The 26,090-nt window shown below is 46.3% G+C and overlaps 1 protein-coding gene across 2 annotated transcripts in view; it reads right to left on the reverse strand.

Moving 5' to 3' along the window:
- Positions 1-25,117, reverse strand: part of LOC137432560 (CD109 antigen) — a 171,720-nt gene extending 146,603 nt beyond the window's left edge. Inside the window, exons 1-3 of one of the 2 annotated variants that reach the window (XM_068124597.2) lie at positions 24,948-25,117; positions 10,049-10,135; positions 9,107-9,279 (exon numbers count right to left, since the gene is read on the reverse strand). In XM_068124597.2, coding sequence (XP_067980698.2) covers positions 9,107-9,279; positions 10,049-10,128 — 253 coding nt within the window. In that variant the 5' untranslated portion in view covers positions 10,129-10,135; positions 24,948-25,117. The remainder of the gene's footprint in view (positions 1-9,106; positions 9,280-10,048; positions 10,136-24,947) is intronic. The other variant, XM_068124598.2, reaches the window with a different exon arrangement.
- Between the last annotated feature and the right edge of the window lie 973 nt (positions 25,118-26,090).

Raw genomic sequence — 26,090 nt, forward strand, 5'->3', positions numbered from 1 at the left:
ATGGCAAAGAGAGCAGATAAGTTGAGGGAACAAGGTAGAAGGAAAAGAGGTAGACCACGGGTGACATGGGAGGATTGTGTGAGGAGGGATATGAGTAAGGTGGGGTGGTTGGGGAGTGGAGAGAGTTGGCTGAGGACAGAGGGGAGTGGAGGAGGATCGTGGTCAAGGCAGGGCAGGAGCTTGGTACCATCCGACTTCACCCCTTATAACGGAAAAATGAGGAGAACAACAACAACAACAAACCTTGAACAAATTACAAATCCCTGCCCAAATCAGCTCCAGCCAAATGCCTTGCAAGCCTGTAAGTGAAAAACTTGGGCCAAATACTTTCCACGGCTGACCTCACAAAAGAATGAATGAATGAATAAATATTCATTCATTCATTCAGTCATGCTGGACGGTTTGCCATCCCTCTCCCAGCAGTAGTTATGGCGGAAATTTTGAACTTGGACATTGTGCCGGCGATGGCTCGCCTACGCTTCGTGAAAGACACCATGATATTGTTGCGGATATGGAATTTGGCCTCCATATCCGCTTGTAAATATTCCACTATTTCCCCAATGCTCCCCAACTATCCCCGATCCCCCATTCCCTAGTCCCATTGTCTGTAAACAACACCCAGTAGAGCCGACCTTCCCCTATTTCCCCCATTAAATGTCGTGCCCAGGTTCACCGCATCTCACGTAGACAACTATAGGACATCTTGCTAGTTATTCTTAGTCTATGTCAGTTAAGGACTCGTTTCCATTAATTCTGACACTTCGTTGCACCAGAATGTGATTGTATGGCACCAGTAGTGAGTTTAGGACCTTCCCATACCTCCCCGCATCTCTTCCCCATGAAGAAGCTCCAACAACAACAACTACAACAGCAGAGGGGGGCGGCGCGGGGAGTGTGCGTCCTCACTCCGGCTCGGTTAGCCGCCATTACCCATGTGCGCCGACGGGGTTACCACGAAGGGGCTCCCTGTCGGCTCCTCGTCAAGGGCGGAGCCTGGTAACCCCCCCCCCACGCACCCAATGAGAAGCAACGGACCGATTCCATCTGGGGCAGGGCTAACGAGCCGAGGGCGTGTCGCTCCCCGCCGGATATACGCGACGACTCACCGGATGTGACGTCAGATGCGCCCCCAGCCTGGAGAGAGAAGTTGCCACGTACGAGCGCTGAATCCCTCCCCGCATCTCCGGACCGAACCGGGTCGATTCTGCCCTGAGCCCAGGTGCACCTGGAGCCATCGACCAACCCGCCTGTCCTTACCATCAATCCCCGTGTGAGTCAGCCTTGTCCCGTTTATCTGTCGTCTGTTGGGGTTAATATAAGTGTGTCTAAGTGCCTGTCTTTCTATGATGTCCCTCTTGTAGTTGTAATCTGACCTTCCGCCCTAATAGAACCTCTCCGGAGGCCTTTGAGAACCGTAACCCTTGGTGTCGTGTCATTGTAATCCAGCCGTGTGTCTTTTCCTTCATTGACCTAGCGTAGCGCGACTTAGTCAACGTTCGAGTGGAATCGGGTAACCTGTGCAGGCGCGGTCACACCAAACCGCTCGGTAAACTAACATCTAAAACCGCGTCTGTAACAATTGGTGTCAAGAGTGTCGGATTCGGACCCGGGACTAAATTTATTAGGCCCAAATTTGTAGTAGAATCGATTCGGAGCGCGTTTCCCGCGCGAAATTATAACGGCGAAATTTGAATTGTTATACGAAAATAAAAACCCGAATTTTGGAAGTCGCGCTATGGCAGACCAAGACAGCTGGGGTCCGGTAGTGGAGAGTGAGGCAGGGTCGGTCCAGGACCAAATGGCGGGACGTGAGGAGAGCGAAGCAGCGAGGGTAGCAGACGCACAAAATAGCGTCGTTGCGCCCGATATGACGGGCGCGCAAAATGGCGCCTCGCTGGCCACGGCGCCCACGCCCGCGACCGTGGCAGCGCCCCTGGTGGATTTGAACCTTTTTTTAATACAAATAAAGGCCCTTATGGCCCAGAATAGTGAGCAAATGAGGGACGAAGCGAGGGCTCAGAGTGAGCGATTAGAGGGCCAAATGGGGGTAATGGGAAACCAAATGGGGGTAATGAGGGACGAAGCGAGGAGTACCGGTGAGGGATTAGACAAGAAATTAGAGGGATTAGACAATGGGATAGAAGGGGTGAAAAATGGGTTAATGGGGTTAGAAAACAGAATGGAAGGCAAATTGAGGGACATGAGGGACCAAGCGGAAAGGGAAGTTAAACAAATGGGGCAGCAGATAGAGGGGGTCAGAATGGGGGTAGAAACCAAACTGGATGCTCACAGGGAGGAAATGGAGCAGATGAGGGTGGCATCTGGGCAGGAGATGCAAGTAATGGGAGAGGAGATCAGAAGAGGAGTGAGTGAGGAGGTCGGAGGAGTGCGCGAGGAGGTGAGGCACTGTAAGGAGCGCATGGAGAAGGAGGTGAGAAAGGGGACTGTAAAATTGCAAGGGGGCATAGAGGAGTTGACGCTGGGAGTAGAACAACTGACAGTGGGACAAAAGGAGTTGGGGGACCAGGTAAAGAAGAACACAGCGGTAATAGAGGGTTTAAAATCGACACAGAAGGAGATGAAAAAGGACGTAGGGGTAATTAAAAAAGAGTGTCAGACGGTACATGAGGACCTGACGAGGAAAATGGACAAGGTGGTAGAAGTGATGGAGGTTAAAGAGCGGGAGGTGCGGGAGCACATAGAAAAAAATAAATTGGAGTTAGAGGAAGAACTTAAAGGGGCGCACGAGGAGATGAAAGAGGTGAAGCAGAAATTAGAAGAAGTGGAAGAAGGGGTGAGCGAAATTAAGAAGCGACGGAGAGAGGATAAGAAAGAGATAAAAGAGGAGGTAAAACAATTGGTCCAAAGTCTGTGTTCGGATCGTGGTAATGTGCTCATTAACCGAATGAGGGATTCGCAGGTGATGGAGGAGAAGCGAAGAGGAAGAGGACCCGGTGTAAGTGGTGACCAGTACGGTCGTGCGTATGATGCGCCAGGTGATTTAATGAGCTTGGGGGTCGAGATGGACCCGGGTGTTCGTGAGAGGCCGTTGGTGAAGTGTGCGACAGGTCTGGTGTGCGAAAAAAGAGGTGTGCGAGAATGTCCGACCATGGGGTGTGTGAGGAAAAAGTGCGCGCCGACCAGTGAGTGTGCTGAGAGTGAGTCGGTCGTAGCGCGTGTGCGAGGGGGTACATGGAAGCGCGGTGTGGGGAGTGTTACGAAGGAAGTAACGAAAAAGTGTGCGCGAGAGGATGCGCGAGAAAGGTGTGTAACGGACAGGTGCATGGGGAAAGAGTGCGCTGTCAAGAGTGAAGGAGAATGCACGCCTGTGGTGAGTGTTACAGAGGATGTAACGAGAAAGTGTACGCCTGTGGTGAGTGTTACAGAGGATGTAACGGAAGAGTGTGCGCGAGAGGTTGCGCGAGAAAGGTGTGTAACGGACAGGTGCATGAGGAAAGAGTGTGCTGTCGAGAGTAAGGGTGAGTGCGCTGTCAAGAATGGAGGTGAAAGTAGTGAGAGTGACACGGAGCGTGAGTTGGTTGTGACAGGTGAGCGAGGATGTACACCTGGAATGGAAGGATGCACACCTGGAATGGTAGAGCGTGTGTGGGAATGCACACTTGAGTTGGTCGTGAGGCACGTGGTTGGGTGTGCGAGTGAAAGCACACCTGTGATGGTCACAGAGGAGGTGACCGAGGAAGGGGCGCGAAGTGGTGTGTTGGTGAGGTGTGCGAGCGACGAATGTGTGCCAAGGTGTTCGGTGGTCAGGTGTGTGACCAAGGCTGTGAGTGGAATGAGAGTACCTGGGTGTGTAAGGAAAGGTACGAGGAGCATGGAGACAGCTGGAGGTGTGAGCACGAAAGGGGTAGCGTATGCGTGTAAGCATGCAGGTGAGGAGGCATCGACGGTAACCGGGTTAGAGGTTAGGTCGACTTTGAGCCGAAGCGGGCCCTCGGTGCGCGTCGGGCAGCCCGATAGGAAGGGTCGTCATGGCGACCACTTTTTGGTAAGACGTGCCGGCAGGTCGAGATCGGGGCATTGGATGGCTCCACGCCGAGGGGGTGCGTGGGATCTCGGCCCGGGTAAGCCTCCGTCCCTGCCCTGAATGCGGGATGCATCCAGCCGCTGGCACAAAACGACCCGCGTTCATTGCTCGGCTTTACGAAGCCGGGCTTTGGACAGGAATTGGCGCACCGAGAGGCATTAGTGAGTAGACGGGTGATGAGGATAGTGTTTTGGCCCCGAAATTAGAAAAAAAAAAAAAAATTGATGATTGGCAAAGGATTGGCAGCAATGATTGGCAGATGATGGGTAGTGATTGGCAAATTTTTGATTTGTTGAAATTTGATGTGCAAAATTAGTAGTGAGCGATGGGCCCGGTGGGTAAGGGTGGCATCCCTGCCACCCTTCCCATGTGGGGCAAATGCGCAATAGATTATGGGGTGTATGGCAGTGAAAACTAGCCCGGGTGGGTTAGGTTATATTGTTAGGGATCTAGAGATTGACATTAGGTAACGTTAAGGTTAGTTAGTGACTGATACCTGTAGTGGGGATGCAGGTAGATTAGTGTGGATGATAATGACGAGGGAGCGCAATAGTTAAAAGGGACGACTGGGAAGCGCAAGTTTCAGAGGGGAGTAGTTAGCTGAGATGATGCTGTGTGTGAGATTGAACAGGTGTGATTGCACAGGTGTGAGAACTGGACAGGTGTGTGGAGCAGTGTATGAGTAGTGAGTGTGTGGATCAGCGCGAATGCGCTTGGGGAGAGAAGGGTGCAGGCGGCACCAGGTGTGAGAGCACAGGTGTGCAAGGACAGGTGTGTGGAATAAATGGAGTAAGTGGTACGGAGTGGTGTGCATGGTGCGAAGGTGTGGATGGGGGAAGAGTGGACCCCCTTTCACGAGTACCCGGGGCGGGTAGTGTAAGTGTTAGGTAGAGGGTATAGGTAAATTGTGGTTGGATATTGGCATCTGTGGTGCGGTTGGAAGAATGATGTTTGGATGGGTGCATTAGTGTTGTGGAAATGGCTGGGCGTGTAGCCTGTTAGTGTGTGTAGTTGGTTGGGCACTCCACCACTGTGAGGATGTCGGCCAGGTGAGGCCGCAGGTGGGCTCTGGGAGCCGGTAGAGTTGTGGATGGGGCCCGAGGATCCGGAGGACGGACCCGGGTAGCCCAGTGCCAGAGAGGGCACCGAGTGGGGAGAGCGCCAGAGGGCCTTCCCCAGGTAGTTAGGGTAGGGTAAGGAGCAGGTAAGCTCGGAGGCAACTGCAGTGGTGGAGGTGTGCAGGTGGGTAGACCTGCTGGGAGAGCTACACGTCACAGCCCAGAAATTGTGCGAGGGCACCGGGAGATGAATCGGGGGAGTGAGACCCCAAATTGATGAGCACCACAGTTTGGTCAATGGGAATTGGTTCTTAAAACCGCATAGAGTGTAAGATGGCCAATGGATTGGCAGGGAAGACCCGGGTAATGTAAAGTTGTTAAAGTCATTTAGGAAATAGTTAGGATTGATGAACCTGTCGCACCATACGCAGCCACTTACCTGAGGTGATGATGATGACTCCACACCTGTGTTTTCTTTGTTCTGTGTTGCAGGAAGTGAGAATTGCGGTTTGGATTTGTGAGACGCATCACGACGTGGATGAGACATTGGGGTGATTCCATCTCTCCCTCCCTAGGAGGGACTGATGATGAATTGGTGATGGCAAATTTTGATGTTGAGTTGGAAATGGCAAATTTGATTGGTTAGGAGGGAGAGAAGACGAATTTGGTTTATGGGAGGAACGGGGAAGACAGTAGGGACGTTTGTTGATTTGTAAAGTAGATGTTTATGAGTAGTGTTGTGTTTTGTGGATGCAGTAAGGGGTAAGGGAGGGGCAATATAGGTTACCTGGTGGGGGGGGGGGGGCGTACGGTAGGAACGTACCTGTCTCACCTGGTTCCCATGTGCCCCCAGTGTGCATCACTTTGTATTGCGTGCACTTTTGCGCCCTTACCACCTTACTCACTTGTCTTTTCTTTTGTCTCCCACCTCCGAGGATCTGGCTTTGGGGCAGAGAGAGAGGAGAGAGAGGTGCTGGCTCCGCAGTTGTGGGCCTGCACTTTCGCTGCTTGCTGCTGGGATCGATACACCATATGGACCGCAATGTTTGTGGCCACCCACAATGGACCGCAGTTCTTTTGCGGCCAAGCACCACCCATGGATGGACCTATGGGTCAACGTGGCACCTATGCCATACAAGGTGAACCACTAACAGTTGGCCCCCTGATGGCCACAATAGAGAAATGGACGCGGTTGGCGCCTTTCTTTATTTTTGAAGGAAACAAGAAGGCCAAGTGCACCACACGAAGGCAAGACCAGCGGCAGAACATCGGCCGGCTGCGACACCACACAATGATCACTAAACACTTTATTGGTGCACCGGATGGTGCTGACTGTGTGATGGGGTGGTGCTTTTGGTGCTGGGAAGGGGTGCTCTGCACATTATTAAAGGCCGTAGGCCACAGAGCACTCGTGGGTTGGTGTATCGATGCTGGCATGCGTGCGCTCTCTATGCATAACATCTGCATGTGTTCCTCCAAAAACAGGTCCTGGATCGTAGTGTAAATATCAGCGTAGTCTTGTAAATAATGCTCCCTACCGGCTGTATGTTTAGTTTGCGAATTCTTTCCGCAATTCGGTTATCCTGTGGGTGTGTTTCCATGAGGAGAAGGGTGCAACGTCGCAGGGGGACACATTTACTCATTTGTGAATATCTGTAAAACTGTCGCACTCAGGGTAGAGTTAATAGTAGAGGGAACTACATCTGAGTGCCACACTAACGTAGGTAAAAATTTATCGGGTCGGGACGCCCCGAGGGTAGAGAAGGGTGCAATGTTGCGGATATGGAATTTGGCCTCCATATCCGCTTGTAAATATTCCCCTATTTCCCCAATGCTCCCCAACTATCCCCGATCCCCCATTCCCTAGTCCCATTGTCTGTAAACAACACCCAGTAGAGCCGACCTTCCCCTATTTCCCCCATTAAATGTCGTGCCCAGGTTCACCGCATCTCACGTAGACAACTATAGGACATCTTGCTAGTTATTCTTAGTCTATGTCAGTTAAGGACTCGTTTCCATTAATTCTGACACTTCGTTGCACCAGAATGTGATTGTATGGCACCAGTAGTGAGTTTAGGACCTTCCCATACCTCCCCGCATCTCTTCCCCATGAAGAAGCTCCAACAACAACAACTACAACAGCAGAGGGGGGCGGCGCGGGGAGTGTGCGTCCTCACTCCGGCTCGGTTAGCCGCCATTACCCATGTGCGCCGATGGGGTTACCACGAAGGGGCTCCCTGTCGGCTCCTCGTCAAGGGCGGAGCCTGGTAACCCCCCCCACGCACCCAATGAGAAGCAACGGACCGATTCCATCTGGGGCGGGGCTAACGAGCCGAGGGCGTGTCGCTCCCCGCCGGATATACGCGACGACTCACCGGATGTGACGTCAGATGCGCCCCCAGCCTGGAGAGAGAAGTTGCCACGTACGAGCGCTGAATCCCTCCCCGCATCTCCGGACCGAACCGGGTCGATTCTGCCCTGAGCCCAGGTGCACCTGGAGCCATCGACCAACCCGCCTGTCCTTACCATCAATCCCCGTGTGAGTCAGCCTTGTCCCGTTTATCTGTCGTCTGTTGGGGTTAATATAAGTGTGTCTAAGTGCCTGTCTTTCTATGATGTCCCTCTTGTAGTTGTAATCTGACCTTCCGCCCTAATAGAACCTCTCCGGAGGCCTTTGAGAACCGTAACCCTTGGTGTCGTGTCATTGTAATCCAGCCGTGTGTCTTTTCCTTCATTGACCTAGCGTAGCGCGACTTAGTCAACGTTCGAGTGGAATCGGTTAACCTGTGCAGGCGCGGTCACACCAAACCGCTCGGTAAACTAACATCTAAAACCGCGTCTGTAACAATATATTTAACGTCCACCAACGAATGTCGACAGACAGGCCCAGCTTGATGTCCATCTGAGGGACAGCACACACACTGATGAATCACCCTACCTGTGAAACGCCAGGATGATAGTTTACAGCAGGTTTGGGATTCAAACCCAGGATAGATGGCCTCGAGGCAAGTGGACGTAGCTCTAGACCACCCTGTCAACTTAGTTTTATAAGCCTCACATATCTTCATGATCTTGGCAGTATATTTTGGTATGTATGTAAGTAATGCAACTATGTCTAACAAATGTAGGATGATTTTTATTTTATTTTTTTATGTTTTTTTTCCGCTTGTTTTTTTTTAATGTTATGTTATGCTGAAACTAGAGCTTCCAGAGAAGCAGAACTCAACTGAACTGACTGGACAACTTTAAAGTAGGTCAGTTGTCTGTACTAGATTTGACTTAAATGAAAAGCCAACAACCTTGTGCAATAATTTTAAGGTCCTTGTATCCTTATACTTGTCCTGGTTAAATACAAATCAAAATCCATAAATATTTGTGGATGTTAAAGTCTTAACGTCGTTTCGGAGCTGAAAACAACATGGCGGCCTATGGCGGCCATTTTGTGCGGATCAGGTTGGAATGCAATAGCAACCTACCTTGTGTGGTAAGGGTTAAACATTCTAAGTTTGATCAAAATCTGTTAATATTTGTGGACGTTAGAGTGTTAACGTCGTTTTCATGACCAAAAACAAAATGGTCGCCTAAGTCCGCCATTTTTCAACGGATCGGGCTGAAATGTAATACCAACCTGGTCCTTGGGGTAAGGATGCTGCATGTCAAGTTTGATCAGAATCGGTTGATATTTGTGGACGCTGCAGTGTTAACGTCGAAAAGTTAACGGACGACAGACGACGGACGCCGGAGGGTTCAGTATGTGATGAACTCAACTGGACGGTAGTCCAGTTGAGTTAATAAGGGCTGAAGTTAAACCATTCTAGGCACTTGGAGACCTTTGAAGTTGCACATTCACACCCAATAGACCTTGCTTCAAACTGTTACATTAATATAGACAAAGTAAGAATGATGAAAAATGTCATCAAATTGGAGATGAAGTGATAGTTCAGGAAGTGAATGAAACATTTTATCTACTTTATCAATAGTATAAGCAGACACACAGGTTCACCTGCAGAAAATGAGACGTTTGTGGAGTCTAAAATTGTCCTTCTACCGTCTTCAACTTTGACGATCTCTCCTCTGACCACTACATTTAGTGGCTCCTTGCTTGAGAGTACAAAGACAATTGAATATGGCCTGTTCGAACGGACATATGTTGGAGCCAAAATCAGATACTGCAGCCTGAAAGAAAAAAAAAGGAATGCGTTTTTGACTGGAATAAATCAATAATTGTACATTTGGATCACTATATCCTCTTGTGTATCATCTGGTTATTGGTTACCTGACACAGTGTCAAGCTTCCACCCACTCTTCTTCCCCAACCCCTCCCCTCCCCTCCCCTCCCCTCTCCACACCCCCAAAAAATCCCCCTTCCCAATACTCACACACTGCAGCTCACCTTCCCACATCTTGCTTATCTTTTCAATGACGAGTTATTGATACTAATACCGGAAGTCTAACAGCGGCGTAGCCGTCTTGTAAAATATTATAAACCGCAAACACACATGATTCGCTTCTTAAACAGTCGCTAATACTGTTTATATCATTAAACAAAGAAATTTGCAGGAATCCAGACATCCGCGAAGTAAGTTTTACTTTCAGAACTGAGGGAAGATCTACTGTAATCTAGATCAGACACCACAGGGTATGGGTACGTACCGTTTTGTTGGAAGAGACGTACGTAACGCCGATGCATTTGATATAATAGATGGTCATTTTAACAATCGGTTTGTTTGTGTTTCACACTGGATGAAAAACATAAAGGTAGAGCATATAGCTGCCCAGAGAGCAAGATCAGATCCGGCGTTTTGTCTACCGAGTGGTCTTCATCTGGGTCCTGGGCTGCAGATATACTACTTGGTAGTGCTTTCAGTTTTGAAAACTTTGTGGAGTTTGCATGTACAGTACAGTGTCATACAGTGCAGTACAGTACTAATATACATTCACTCACCCTTCACTCTCAGCAGATGTCTGCAAGATCACTGCCCATATGACTGCAGAAAGCAAGAAGATCTGTCGTAGATAGTCCATTTGTAACCTGTATACACACAGACGTACAAATTCCATCATTTTCTGTCTTCAAACCATGTTGGATATTTTTTTAAAACATGATCAGTTCAGTGAGATGTATTTCCGAACGATATACTTGAAGATGGGAAGGGTCGGTTAAAGAGTAACAGTGTATATAGAATTATAATAAGGTGATCTGGTTATTCTACAGTGGTGAGTTTATTTCTCATGGCTTTGTTAATTGTAGATTATTTACATTGAATCACTTTGTGTATTCATGTTAGACAAAACCAGCAATAAATGATACAATTTTTTTAGACTTCTGATTATTAATACCAAGTCATACAGGACAGGGTGTTCCAAAAAGACCCGGACAACCTTGGTTGTTAATACATTTAGAACCCCAAAAAATACAACGATACCCTTTTGTTTGTATGATATAGAAACTCATAATGTTTTGTGCACATCATCAATACACTTCAATTTTAAGTCCGCCTGTCGCACGTAGGACATCAAGGTGAAACATGGGTTCTTGACATGTTTGGCTCAACATGTTTGCATCCACCAGTGCGCATACAGTGTGAGCCGAGAACGAAGAACCTGCAAGTTTGCCACCTTGGTGTTGTAGACAACAACTTTGACAACCCCCCACAGAAAAAAAACAAGGGGGGAGGGGGGGTTATACCTGGTGATCGTGTGGGCCAGGTGGTTGGTCTGTGTCAGGCAATCCAGCAACCTGGAAATTTTTCATTCAGGATGGCTTGAACGACTAAGGCCCAATGAGGGAGGTCGCCATCCTGTTGAAAAATGATATCGGGTTGCAGGTCTTCAATCTGTGGAAAGGCATATCCTTCCAACATGTTCATGTAAATTGTTGAGGTCACTGCATCCTCCAAAAAGAAAAACAGACCCACCAAGCGGTCATGGAGAAGGCCACACCGCACATTGACCTTTGGACTATTGCGTATGTGTTAAATGACCACGTGGGCGTTTTCAGGGCCTCAGATCCTCACATTGTGCTGGTTGACCTTCCACAATACATGAAAGCAAGCTTTGTCTGTGAATATGACCAGGTAATCTTCATCATCCTCTGTGCGGCTGAGCATTTCCAAGGTAAATGCCATGCATTTGTTTGGATCCATCATTTGATTTGAGTTCCTGCATAATCTGCCCCTTTTCAGCATAAAGATTCAGTCTTTAATGCAAAATCCTGTGTCCAGTGGTGGTTGGTAGTCCCAATTATCTAGATTATAGGTTCTCAAAGTGGTCCCTACCGCCCCCCAGTGGGTGCTGGGAACTTTCAGGGGGGCACTCCAGAGTCCACTGGCAGTAGGGGGGCACTGGCAATGATTTGGGGGGCACTGGCGATTTAGAGGAGCAGCGGCGATTTGGAGCGCTCATTCGGCTTCCTGCAGTCTGAACAGGTTACCCGGCGCCATTCGGCAAATTGGCCATCCAATCAACGACCACATTCTTTCCCCCTTCGCATGGTTTTTATGATCACATATTCGCTGATGTCATGTAGGTATTTTCTTGTCCATACATGCTCACGCAACAAACATGATAGTGCATGACACCATTGAAATACTATTGGCCACTTCCATGACGATGGCCAATAGTAAAAACTATTGGCCGCAGTACAACACTAATTTTTGTCACGTGGTGCCATTTCAACCAATCGGCTTGCAAGAATCTTTTTATGCGGGATATAATACACTCTATTCGTGCTGGACTATTCAACGTGCCTGGTTCAACTTTACAGCCTGGCCTTGCCAGCACAGACTTTGGACAAGGTATGAACAGTCAGTGTTAGCGCTGGTGTTAGTCTTTCGACATTTTGGCGTGTTGATTTCGTTATTCAAAAAAGCTTCACATCCGGTCGGCTTCAAGATGTCGGCCTCAAAGAAAAAGTGTCGTCAGTATTCCGTTGAATACATCAAGTATGGATTCATTCCATCTCCGACGAACAAACAGTTACCGATGTGTTTGTTGTGTGGTATCACGCTGTCCAATGAAGCAATGAGACCATCTCGACGGAGCAAGCACCTGAGTAAAAAGCACAGGGATAAGGCTCGCGCAGAGGTCAGCTATTTCCAATCGCTGAAAGAGAAATTTGAGAAGCGATCCACGGGAACGACGATGTTCAAAGCCAGCCAAAAGCTCGTGGATAAAGGACTGGAAGCGTCGTTTCAGCTGTCATTGCTCATCGCCAGATCTGGAAACCGTATTCAATCGGCGAACGGATGATCAAACCAGCTGTTGGAGAAGTGATAAAAACCGTTATGGGCCAGGATCCGAATCCAGTTCTCTCGTCGATTGCGCTCAGCAATGATTCCGTGGCCAGGCGGATTGATGAAATGTCATCAGATGTAGAAGATAAGCTGTGTAGTGAGCTGAGAAGCACACACTTCGCCATCCAGCTGGATGAGTCCACTTTGCGTGACAGTGAAGCTCTGTTACTCTGCTACGTTCGCTTCATCCGTGATCAGGAAATGGTGGAAGAAATGTTGTTTGCCCGCTCTCTCCAGACCAATACAAAGGGTTCTTCCATCTTCCAAACGTTGGAGAAGTACTTTACTGATAAGAACATACCGATGGAGAACATTCTCGCTTGCGCGACGGACGGGGCACCAGCGATGGTTGGCCGCCAGCATGGTTTTATTGCACTTCTGAAGAACCAGGTACCGTCCGTGTTCGCCATTCACTGTGTCGTGCACCGCCAGCATCTTGTAACAAAAGCTCTCGGCACCAGACTTCATACATCACTCCAAACAGTAATCAAAGCAGTGAATAAAATCAAGGTGTCGTCTCTGCATGATCGGCTGTTTCGTCAGCTTTGCCAGGAGAACGATGAGGCATTCGAGCGGCTCCTGTTGCATACCGAAAATCGATGGTTGTCCAAAGGCGCTTGTTTGACCCGTTTCCTCAACAGTGGTCGAGTTTCTGTCGGAAATTGATACGGAGCTATCGGAGAAAGTGAATGCGATTGAGCACGATGTGGCTTACCTCACGGACATATTCAGTATACTGAATGATGTCAACAAACAACTCCAGGGTGACCATATGACGCTGATTAAAGCAAAGAAAGTGATCAGCACGTTCGTAACCAAGGTGACTCTGCACAGGGAAACTCTCGGCCGCTGAGATATGTACCACTTTCCCCAGTTGGCAAAGGAAACTGCTGTTTCTGATGAAGAGCTGCTCGTTTATTGCAATCACCTTGAGAAAATTCGTGGAGATATGGAGCAGCGTTTCAGAGACATGCTAGAACTGTCGGTGCCAGCATGGGTGATCAACCCATTCAAATGTGACATTCAAGATGTGAAGCGCAAATTACAGGACGAAATTATCAACCTCCACAATGATGATGAGGCGAAGGCAAGATTCTCGCAGCATGAATACGGCAAATTCTGGAGTGGGGCGAATACCCCGCAATATGGACAGAGGCAGAACTGCTGCTGATGGCGTTCCCCACATCATACCTCGTTGAGAGAGGGTTCAGCGCCGTGATGGTGCTGCTGACCAAGTACCGAAACCGCCTTGACATTACCAAGAGGGGCGATCTGCGTCTCTACTTCACTGAGATGGAGCCAGACGTTCGTAATCTCGCAGCGAGTCACCAGGCCCACCCTTCACACTAACAGTATTTGGGCCTGTGATAACAGATTCCCAGTTTGCCTCACCTGGACCTGTTTGCTGAAACATTGTAGGTCATGCAAAATAAAATAAAAAGTAAAGTAAAATACAACACACAACAACAGGCATTTTAAGGCCATTTTCCTGCAAGAGCGGGGGTTAGCCTTGCGGGTCCCCATGATAATCTTCTCCATTTTGCCCTATTTTCTGCATCTCTCCTTGTTAACTCCCTTGCCCGCATTTCTTCTTCGACCATCTTTAGCCAAGTCTTTCTCGGTCTTCCCCGTCCTCTACTTCCTTCTACATTCATTTCCATCACTCTTCTCAACAAGTCACTTTCATCCTTCCTCAACACATGACCAAACCATCTCAAACTGTTTCTCTTCACAGCATCCATCACAGGCTCTATTCCCATCATCTTTCGCAATTCATCATTTGTCTTCCTCTCTCTCAACGATACCCCGCACATCCACCGAACCATTCGCATTTCCACCCTTTCCAGCCTTCATTGCTGCTCTACGTTCATTACCCATGTCACGCTCCCATAAATCATAACACTTCTCACACATGCAGCATACACCTTTCCCTTCAGCTTCAACGACACTCCCCTCCTCGTCAGCACGCCACTCATTAAATAAAATCTAATATTAAATATCTAATATCTAATAAAAGTAAAGTAAAATAAAGTAAAATATTATTCAGAAAATATTTGGCTTCTGTTATTTTTGCTTCCTATCTGCATAAATTCTGGGTGTCCGAACACGAACGATAGGACAAGGGGGGCATTGGGCCGGTCCAAGAGGGCAGAAGGGGGCGGTAGTCCAAAAAAGTTTGAGAACCACTGATCTAGATGCACTCGGATTGATTTTCTGGGACTTTGTAGAAATGATTCACGCACTCATTCAACATCTGCTGCACTTGTGCTTGGTCGACCGGTATTTTTCTATTTCTGACAACTTCCAGTCTCCTTAAACCTCCTGGACCACAAGAAATACCCCTTTTAAAGGTTGCAGTGATGCTGATGGCGTCCTCTGTGGCGAAAACGGTGCAAGAGGTAAACTGAAAGCTGGGACAATGATTTGTACAAGTGATGCTCAACAAGTCCATGGTCAGAAGTAACACGTCAATCACAGAGATTTTCGTCCTCTTTCTTCTACTTCCTACAACAAATGGAATCTAAAATTATTTCACATCGACATTGTAAGACAAAAACATAATTGAGATGAAGAAACATTAATGAAGACTAGAATGGCACTCAGTAGAGAGCATACCTCCGCCAGGTGAACAGTTTACGTTTTGTATCCCAGAGTAGACGAGAAAATCACAATACAGAATCACATTTAATCAAAATAATCCATCCACAAATTTTTGAGAAATCCTGCTATGTATAGTTTTTGGCCCTATTAACCTCCATTTCCCATCCACATGGGTTGATTGAAATCTTCCCACATGGATGTTGGTAGCTCTTACATTTTCCATTCTCAATGATTTGGAACAAATTATCACCCACTCTACCCGTATCCCAGATCGTCGTGACCACTCTTCCAATACTTTGGATTTTTTCTTCACCTCCAATCCATTGCGTTACCACTACACAATTTCACCTTCAATTGTTTTTTCTCACCGCAATATTGTGACCATCACTTTACTTACCTTCACTCCTCATCCAACTACTCAGACTAAAGGCCAGTGTTGGCATTTCAATAGTGCTGACTGGACTGCTTAATGAAACTTCTTTCCTGCTTTTTGCTGGAAAGACTACTGCCTCTTCTCGGGTTCTGCCTCTATCTCTGCTGAACGTAGAGCTGAAGTTATTGTCGCAGGAATGGAAGCTTGTATCGCCTTCTCTTTCAGGTTTATCTCTCCAACCAACTCTTGGTTCAATAATTCCTGCTCTGCGGCCTTCCGTGCAAGGGATGCGGCATATCGGACATGGAAAAGCTCTTCTTCTACCGACTTCGATTCAGCTTTCATATCTGCCAGAAATAATTGCAAGCATGTTATTCGTGAGGCGAAGCATTCCTTTATCCAAAAGAAATGCGACAACCTCTCATCTTCTTCCATGAATAGATCTTTCTGGTCCTTAGTTAAAAGTATCTCCAACTTCTGTCGCTCTACCTTTCCTTCGCTTTTCCGTTCCGATGATACTATCGCTGTCTCTCCGACTGATAAAGCAACTCTTTTTGGTTCAATTTACTCCTCTAATTCCACACTGGATGACTCTTAACATTCCATCTCCCTCTGACGCACCCCTTTCCAATCATATGCCCCTCCCCATCTCTTTTCAGGTAGTCATGCAGACCTCTCTCTGAATACAAGCAAGGCATACTGACAAGACGGCATTCCTCCTCATGTCTTGAAAGAGTGTGCTTCAGAACTTTGTTTCATTTTTGTTTTAAAACGCAATCTTTTCCTCTTTCCTGGAAACATGACTTAGTACAGCCTATTAATTTTAAAGAAGGGTGATCCTTCAAACCCTTCCAACTACTGTCATATTGCTCTGCTTCTACTATTTTCAAAGTCTTTAAATGTCTTCTCAATTCTCATTTCCTCAAGCATTTTTGAATCTCACAGTCTTCTGTCTGACCATCAATATGGCTTTCACAAGGCAAGATCTACCGGTGATATATTTTCTTACATTACGAATGTCTGGGCCTCTTCTCTGAGAGATTTTGGGGAATCCTTTGTTGTAGGCCTTGATATCTCAAAAGCCTTTGACAGAGTTTGGCATCGCTGTCTGATATCCAAGCTTCGCTCTTTTGGCTTTCCTCCTTCACACTGCTCTCTCATCGAGCTCTCTCTCCGACCGCTCAATCTCTTTAATTGTTGATGGTTCAACATCACCCTCCTTCCCTATCAACAATGGTGTTCCTAAGGGTTCTGTCCTGTCTACATCATTCTTCCTTCATTTTATTAATGACGTTCTTTCTTCTACAAATAACCAAATTCACTCATATGCTGATAACTCAACATTACATTCCTCCATGTTTTTCCCATCTGCCCCAACTTACCTCACTTGATCTACATCTCGTTTGATCACAGCCACCTCTTTAAATTTGGATTTGACCAATATTTCCTCGTGGAACAAGTGTAATCAGGTTAAGTTTAATTCTTCTAAAACTCAATTTATTCCAATCTTTCTCTCTAAAACTCCTCTCTCAACTCCTTTGAAAGCACCACAATTACACCACGTTATTCATTACTCCACAATTACACCATGTTATTCAATACTCCACAATTACACCATGTGATTCAATACTCCACAATTACACCATGTGATTCAATACTCCACAATTACACCATGTGATTCAATAAACCTACGAAGTATTACCCTCACATCAAATGTATCCTGGAATCTAGACATTACACAAATAGCTAAGTCTGTCTCGAAGAAACTAGGAATCCTGTTCCGATGTCGAAGATTCTGCTCCTCTCAACAGTTGCTTAATCGATGTAAAGGATTGATTTGTCCTTGTATAGAGTACTGCTCTCACATCTGGGGAGGCTCAAGCTCCACATACTTACTGGACAGAATTGAATCCAAAGTAATCCGACATCAATTCTCACAATCTGACTTCGACCACTCGACCCACTCAAATTACACCGCAAAGTTGGCTCTCCTTCTCTTTTCTACAGATATTACTTCGGTTTCTGCTCCCAAGAACTTGTTGCTTGTGTTCCTCTGCCATTAGCGGGACCACGGAATATTTGTCAAGCCACTACATCGCATGATTATTGTGTGACTATTGGCAACTCAAGGGTGGGCCGTTATAATGTTTGTTTCTTCCCCTTCACTGCCAAACTCTGGAACTCTTCACTTTCTCATATCTTTCCAAACACTTATGACCTTCCCCTTTTGAAAAGCAGATTTTTTACTTCCTCAAAAAGTCTGAAACTATTCTGTCTTTCTTCACTTTTCTATCGATGCAGTTATTTTATTTAAGGCCTGGCCTCGATGAGGACTCATAGTCCGTGACTGGAGCCTTTAACTTTAAAACAAACAAACAATAAGTACATACATACAGTATATAAATACATATATTATATATATATATACATATATATAGTCACGTGAAAAAGTAAGTACACCCCATGTAAAGTTTTGACTTTTTCAACATATTTCAACATACAGCTTTTTTTTTTTTTTTTTTTTTTTTTTTTTTTGTATACAAGATCGAGGCTCGTGAAAGAGCGAACATTAATCACACAGAAAGACAAACCGACACATAAAACATATAACATAGGGAGCGGTAGACAAGATGGGGAGAGAGGGGGAAGGACACAAACACAACATTTGAGAGCAGGGACCGAGAGACATGGAGACATCGAGAGATCTGAGAGAGGGCGAGGGCTTTTGGGGGGGGGGGGCGTGGGAAGGGGGCGGTGGGAGAGGTATAAAACATATGGACACTGCCAGGACTTCCAGGAAAGAAGTTGGAATTTCAAATTTGATCTTCATTTCAACAATATTGATAGATAAAGGTGACATAATATAACAAATATCATGAAACATTTACATTTTGTAGTCCATTGTATAATTTAAATAAACATAAATGCAAATTTCATATGTGGAAAAAGTAAGTACACCCCTACATTTATCACTACTTCAAATACCTAAAATTAGAATCAGGTGCACCAGCTCAGGTGCAAATGATTCGAACATCGTTAGAGAGGATCTTGGAGGAACCTGTCTTATTTAAACCTCAGACATTTAGTTTGGTTTGCTCTTTGTTGTTGAAGTGTGCAGCGTCACCATGCCGAGATCAAAAGAGCTCTCTGAGGCCTTCAGAAAGAAGGTTACAGTCACGTGAAAAAGTAAGTACACCCCATGTAAAGTTTTGACTTTTTCAACACATTTCAACATACAGCTATTTGATCTTCATTTCAACAATATTGACAGATAAAGGTGATATAATATAACAAATATCATGAACCATTTACATTTTGTAGTTCATTGTGTAATTTAAATAAACATAAATGCAAATTTCGCATGTGGAAAAAGTAAGTACACCCTTGGCTCTAATAGGTGGTATTGCCCCCTTTGGCAAAAACAACCTCAAGTAGGCGTTTCTTATAACTGTCTACCAGTCTCTGACATCGACTGGAAGAAATTTTTGCCCACTCCATGCATAATTCTTTCAGCTGTGCGATTGCACTGTGTGAATTATATAATTACCAACTCAAGGCCTGAGGTACTAGCGATTCAAGAGATATCCATTTAAAAAAATTATATTTTCACTTAATTAACGATATCTGCCAAACCACGTGACCTATCGCAAATTCCAAAAGGACATTTTAGTAGACTGACATGCTGAACAGATCTGTGAAGTTTCCCCTCGATTGGATCAAAAATGAGGGAAGAGCTCAGTTTTAAAGGTTCATGCTTAAAAACGTCATAACTCTGAAACAATGTGACGCATGACGTCATGCTCGCTGACTTTTTTGTTTGTCATGGGTATGCGATTCTGCCTGCAAAGTTTGGCCTCGATCTGTTCATCCGTTGCAGAGAAAAAGGGGTTTTCGTGTTTTCACAAAAAAACAATATGGCGGCCGAACCACGTGACCTGTGACGTCATAATTACCATTAAAATATTCTACAGACCGAGTCCCCCCTACGGTGAAAATTTGATCTCAATCGGTCCTATTATTGCAGAGAAATTGGTTTTTAAAGGAAATTAAAACGTAAAATGGCACTGAGTTAAGTATCATCAGAATTATCAGATTTCCCAAAGTTCAAAGTGCCATAACTTTGTCAAAAATGATCGAAACGTCGTGCAGTTCGAACTTTATCTGTAACTTATCATGAGGAAACCATGTGCCAAGTTTGAAATCATTAGCATTAAGCGTTTAGAAAAAAATTCCGGAAAGCTGTTCTTTGCGTGACGGACTGACGGACTGACAGACGGAGGGACGGCGTGCAAACCTATAGTCCCCTCCGGTGTCCACCGGTAGGGGACTAATAAAAGGCAGTGTGTGTGTCTCCACCATAACACAAAAACCATGAAAGCTAGTGGCCCCAAACGGATATTCACACCCAATGGATATTCAATTGACTTCCGGGTTCGGTTGCGAGAGGACGCTGGCGTTGCATATTCGCCGCTTCTCCGACTGGATGGATGTACAGGGTCTGCTTCTACTTTTCTGACCTGACATCTCACACCTGTCCTGCCTTTTCACACCCGCACGTGCCGCGTGTTCTCCGGCTGGATAACGGAATCTGCTTTTGATGGTACGGAATACGGAATCGAAAGGCCCGCTCCCGTTGTTTGTGGCCGTGGCCTTGTTTGCCGGTGGCCTGGTGGCCTTGTGGCCTTGTTTGCCGCTGTGGTCTTGATTAGCGGCTGCAGTCGTTTGCCGCTGCGTTTGCCGCTGCGTTTGCCGCTTTGCCTCCTCGACCTTGGCCTCGTACTCGTCCCTTCGCTCCTGCCTGGCATGGCTCTGAAGTACTCCGCCGCAAGGCTTCTTCTGCTCAATACCCGCTCCACCCCATCATGCATCTCTGCCATCAAATCAAATGGACTCCTCCGACGACCCAGGTACATTCACCGTGGCTCCGGTCGCAAGTTTGTTTATTTGCAATCAGGTCACTCCATCCCCGTCCTCTGGTCGGCTCAGCGCACTCTCACTCTTCGTCCCAGCGCACCTGGTCACAGCAACCCACACGATCGCACCTCTTGCCTACGAACCCTGGCTAAATCACCTGAATTCATCCCTGCTGTTCAAAACAACATCAAGCTCACCCTGTTCAACACCCGGTCCCTCAACAATAAATGCCTCATCCTGAACGAATACATCCTGGATAACAAACTGGACTTTCTCTGTCTCACCGAAACCTGGCAACAACCTCTGGACTACTACACACTCAACCTCACCACACCCAATGGATATTCCTATGTCAATAAACCACGCTCGGAGGGCCGAGGTGGTGGAATTGCCGTTATCCACCGTCAAGACATCAAGACCAACCTCATCTCCATCTCATCTGCTCCATCATTTGAACACCTGGCTTTAAAACTCTCTGGTCACACGCAGTCAGTCATGGCTGTCGTCTACCGCCCTCCCAAACCACACCCATCATTCCTGTCTGACTTCTCCTACTTTCTGACCCAGCTATGTTCCCTCTCCCCCTCAATCCTCCTCCTTGGTGATTTCAATATCCACATGGACTCCACTGACTCCACAATAACCACTGACTTCACTGATTTACTCACCTGCTTTAACCTCACTCAACATGTCGACTTTCCTACCCATATCCGTGGTCACATTTTGGACCTTGTCTGCTCCACTGGATTAAATTTGCACCATCTCTATGGCTCCGACCTCACCCTCTCTGACCACTTAGCCATCACTCTGACCATCAACATCCCCGCCCCAACACCAAGGCATTATCGCACAATCAACTTCCGTAAGCTAAACGCTCTTTCACCTACCTCATTCTCATCCACCCTCTCTGAAAAAATGTCCACTTCTCCCTTCATTGACCTCCACACCCCTTCCGACCTCACTGACTACTACAACCACACTCTCTCCTCCTGCCTTGACCAGCTTGCGCCTGTAAAAACCAAAACAGTTTCTTTCACCCATTCTGCTCCCTGGTTTACCCCTGAACTCCACCTGATGAAAACTCGTGCTCGCCAACTTGAAAGACTCCGCAATAAAACGGGTCTCACAGTTCACTCCCAAGCCTACAAGGACCACATACAACACTACAAAGATGCCCTCTCCCGCGCCCGCTCTGCCTACTACTCTCAAATTATCCACTCTGGCTCCGGAAACCCAAAAGCACTCTTCTCGACAATAAACAAACTCCTCCGCCCCCTGAACACCACCACCCAGTCATTCACAGTAGACAACTGCATCTCCTTCCTCTCTTTCTTCCAACGCAAAATTGACAACATCTACAACAGCTTGACCACCCCCGCACCCGCTCCCCCTCCAACCACCTGCCCCCCCTTGTCCTGCCATCCCCTGTCTCGGTTCTCCCCAATCTCTCCTACTGACCTCTCTGAACTCCTCATAGGAATGAAAACTGCCACCTGCACTCTTGACCCCATCCCCTCCAGCTTTGTCAAAGCCTCCCTCCCTGCTCTCTCTCCACTTATCATTGCAACAATAAACTCCTCCCTGTCTACAGGCATCGTCCCACCTTCCCTCAAAATTGCTGCTGTTACCCCCATTCTAAAAAAAACCTGGTCTAAACCCTGACACCCTAAACAACTTCAGACCCATCTCCAACCTACCCTTTCTGTCAAAAGTTTTGGAACGCGCTGTAGCCACTCAACTCAAACATCATCTCTCTGCCAATAACTTGTATGAAACATTCCAATCCGGATTCCGCTCCAACCACAGTACTGAAACTGCTCTCCTCAAAATCACCAACGACCTTCTCCTCTCCTCTGACGCTGGCAACCTCAACATTCTCGTCCTCCTCGACCTCAGCGCTGCCTTTGACACCATCGATCACACTATCCTCCTCACCCGACTTGAATCCACCTTTAACGTCACCGGCACTGCCCTCTCTTGGATTAAATCATACCTCTCTGACAGATGCCAGTTCATCTCCATCAATAACTGCAAATCCCCCACTGCTCCCCTCCCCCAAGGTGTCCCCCAAGGTTCAGTTCTTGGCCCCCTCCTCTTCATCCTTTACCTGTCCCCGCTCGGTCACTTAATCCGCCGTCATGGTCTCCAATTCCACTGCTTCGCCGATGACATCCAGCTTTTCATCTCCACCAAGTCCGTCTCCACCGACACCCACTCTATCCTGACAAACTGCATCACTGAAATAAAATCCTGGCTTCAAATCAACTTCCTCAAGCTTAACTGTGATAAATCTGAAATAATCATCATTGGCCCAAAAACGCTCACAAAATCCACCCATAACTTTGCCCTCAACATCGACGGTATCCCAGTATCCACCTCCCCTCACATCCGGAATCTTGGCGTCATCTTTGACCAAACCCTTTCCTTCGACAAATACACTAAACAGATCACAAAGTCAGCCTTCTTTCACCTGAAAAACATTGCCCGTCTCCGCTCATCCCTCTCCTCCACGGCTGCAGAAACCCTCATCCACGCCTTCATCACCTCCCGTCTGGACTACTGCAATAGCCTCCTCTATGGTTCACCCTCAAAAATCACCAATAAACTCCAATACATTCAGAACTCCGCTGCCCGTCTACTCACTCATTCCCGGACCCGTGACCACATCACCCCCGTCCTTTACAAGCTTCACTGGCTCCCCATCCCCCAGAGAATCCAGTACAAAATCCTCCTCTTGACATACAAAGCCCTCCATAACCTGGCCCCATCCTACCTGGCTGACCTCCTCTCCAGACACACTCCCACCCGCAACCTCCGCTCTGCTGGTACCAACCTCCTGACCCCCTCCATCCGGACCAAATTCAGATCCTGGGGGGACAGGGCCTTCTCCATCGCTGCTCCCACCCTCTGGAACTCACTACCTCACACCATCAGAGACGCCTCCTCACTCACCACATTCAAAACATCACTAAAGACCCACCTGTTCAACGCTGCATTCAACATTCAACCCACAGCATTTAACCCCTGACTATCTCTTCTCCTTCTCCCTCCTTTTGCTTTAAATATTTCCCTATTGATTCTTGTCTTGTCTTTTTGATTCTTGTCTTATATATATGCCGTATATCGCTGCTGTTTGTTTTCTTGATTCTTGTCTTTTTGCAATTGTTGTTTTCATGTATTGTTATGCATTATGTTTTCCACTCTGTCAAAGCGCCTTTGGGCTTCTGGAAAAGCGCTATACAAAATAAATGAATTATTATTATTATTATTAAACGTTGCATCCACACTTACCAACCTTCAAGGGATTGTATGAATGAAAACTGGGTGTTTCGGTATGTTTTTGAAAATAATCTACACTGACAGGCTTCAGCGTGCATTCAGGTCGCTCTGCTTGGGGTCTTAATTTAATAGGTTTACCTTTGGTCAGCCTGCATTCACATCACTCTGCTTGGGGTCTTAATTCGGCCATTTTGTCTGCTCAACTCAAGTATGCCTTGCCTCAGAACAGGTGTTTCTGTACAATAAAGTTTCATATCTATGAATGATAATATAGCTTATCTTCATACTTACGAAACACTGTATTCCTGTATACATCATGAAGCTTATAAATGTCAGTTCTGTGCCTTTATTTACTTCCTGCAATGATCGAGAATCTCTTCAACTGAACCGAATTTCAATTATTTTACTGTGGAATTAACCCCAGCAGTAGTTCTGACAATTAAAAAAGTGTTCAATTGTAAAATTCGGACATTGTGGGACACTCCAGGCATCTCAACAGGGCCATCGTCATAAGGCGTAAAATAAGCTAAGTTTCTGCTTCTCGTCCCTTTTTCTTTGCTATTGAAATAATTACATTGTAAGTATTTGTAATTAAATCAAATCGTTAAAACGTTTTCCTTTCTCTCTGTCCGTGAATGTCTTTTCTCCATTGATCCGCCATTGTCCGTACCCAGGTTAACATCGACCGTAACAGCATTAGCATCCCTCTGGCGGTTACCAACGGTTTTCGCTCGGCCGTCTAAATTTGGCACGCCGGAGGGTATGCACGGTACGTTCCCTGATTGAAACCGTCACGTGGAACAGGTAAGGTATCCGCGATGGTCCGATTGGCGTTCGTAGTTGCAATTCGCAACCTGCTAAGCACGAAGTTATTCGTGCGCGACAGCCGCAGGTCCGGTAAGTTCGGAAGGGAATGGAGGTTAACCCCCTCGTAGTAAACCCGAACCCCAGACCGTAACACATTCGGTGCCGGGAGCGGGATACCTGTCCGAGCACCGTAACAATATATATATATATATATATAGGCCTATTCTAAAACGTTGTCATCTGTAAATCCGGAAAAAGAAACGAAAAATTATCAAAGGTCTTCTTGAGGCAGATTCATTAAATAACTAATTAATAATCTATATCGTGTAAGAAGCTAATCGTTTGGTAATAATGCCATTTTGTGTTTTATACCTGCAATTAGTGTATATATTGAAATCAATGCTCACCTCAAAAGAAAACACAAATCAAATGAGCCTTAATTGTGACCAGTTATCGTGTTATTGTCGGCACATAGTCCCGGAATATAATATGAAATAACAACGTTGTGAATAAAAAAAAAGTTTGTAACAACGATTAAAAGTTAACCGATCATTCCGCTAACGTGAATAACTCACCTGGCAGGTATTGCTCGGACTGCAGCGAGGTGTCGGCAATGATCAAGGTCGCAATGGGATAATTATTGATCGCTCGGTGTGTGCGACGCACGACCTATGGGGCGGTGTGAGCGGGTACGATTAGTTTTGGGGTAAATATCCCGACATTCAATGGTTTTCGCAACATCCGTGACGCAGTTGGTCTGAAGCTGTTGGAGGCGTCACTTATGTCAGACGGTATGAGCTTTGCAAGCCGGAGCTCGCCCGACCAAGATACATTGCAAAACAATACCATGGACCATTACATGTTGTGAAATCTCTGGTCTGTGTTTCTGGTTTAATTAAATGTACCAACTTATGGTACATTCGACGTACCAACTTATGGTACATTCGACGTACCAACTTATGATGTACCAACATAAGGGTAGTTGGTACATCATAAGTCTACGTATTTGATATGTTCTTGTGGTGGTATAGGGTTTAACTGTGTAAATGTGGGAATGTGGTGGGGAAGAGGTCGTTGGATTTGGTCGTTGGTACGTACTTGATGACGACGACAAAACAACCTCGGTACGAATTCAAAGTTTCCGTCATATTTTCGTACATAATAAAACGATAATTTTATTATCTTACAGTATTATCTTACTGTTATTATAATTCACCAAATGTCTGTCCGTCTGTCTGTCTGTCTGTCCGTCCGTCTGTTCCCAGGTCCCGCAAAAACGGCTGAACCGATCGCAACGAAATTTTGGGTGGGTAATCCTTGGACACCCTAGAGTAAAATAGGGTATATTGTTTTCCCAATTCTCCAATTTTTCTAATTTTTCCAAACACGATGGAATAATATTTACCGATATGAACAGTGATGTGGCTTTTATTGAAATTCTTCAAATACTATTTAGATTTTGATGATTTGCGTGTGATATGATTTAACGGATGTTTATATAAATCGTTTAAAATTAAAAAAAAAAGCCTTCAATTTCTGATATTTTGCCTTTTAATTTGGGCCTCCCAATTGAAGCCCCACCCATAGGGCGGGTACCGTTGCTAGTCATTAGAAATGACGAAGAACGTGTTTTTTTGCAAAGGTGGCAATATATATATATATATATAATTTTGTATACAAGGTCAGAGCTCATGGAAGAGCTAGTACACTGAATGCAT

The sequence above is a fragment of the Myxine glutinosa genome, chromosome 8, assembly GCF_964187855.1.
Source record: "Myxine glutinosa chromosome 8, kmMyxGlut1.1, whole genome shotgun sequence".
NCBI classification, from domain to species: Eukaryota; Metazoa; Chordata; class Myxini; order Myxiniformes; family Myxinidae; genus Myxine; species Myxine glutinosa.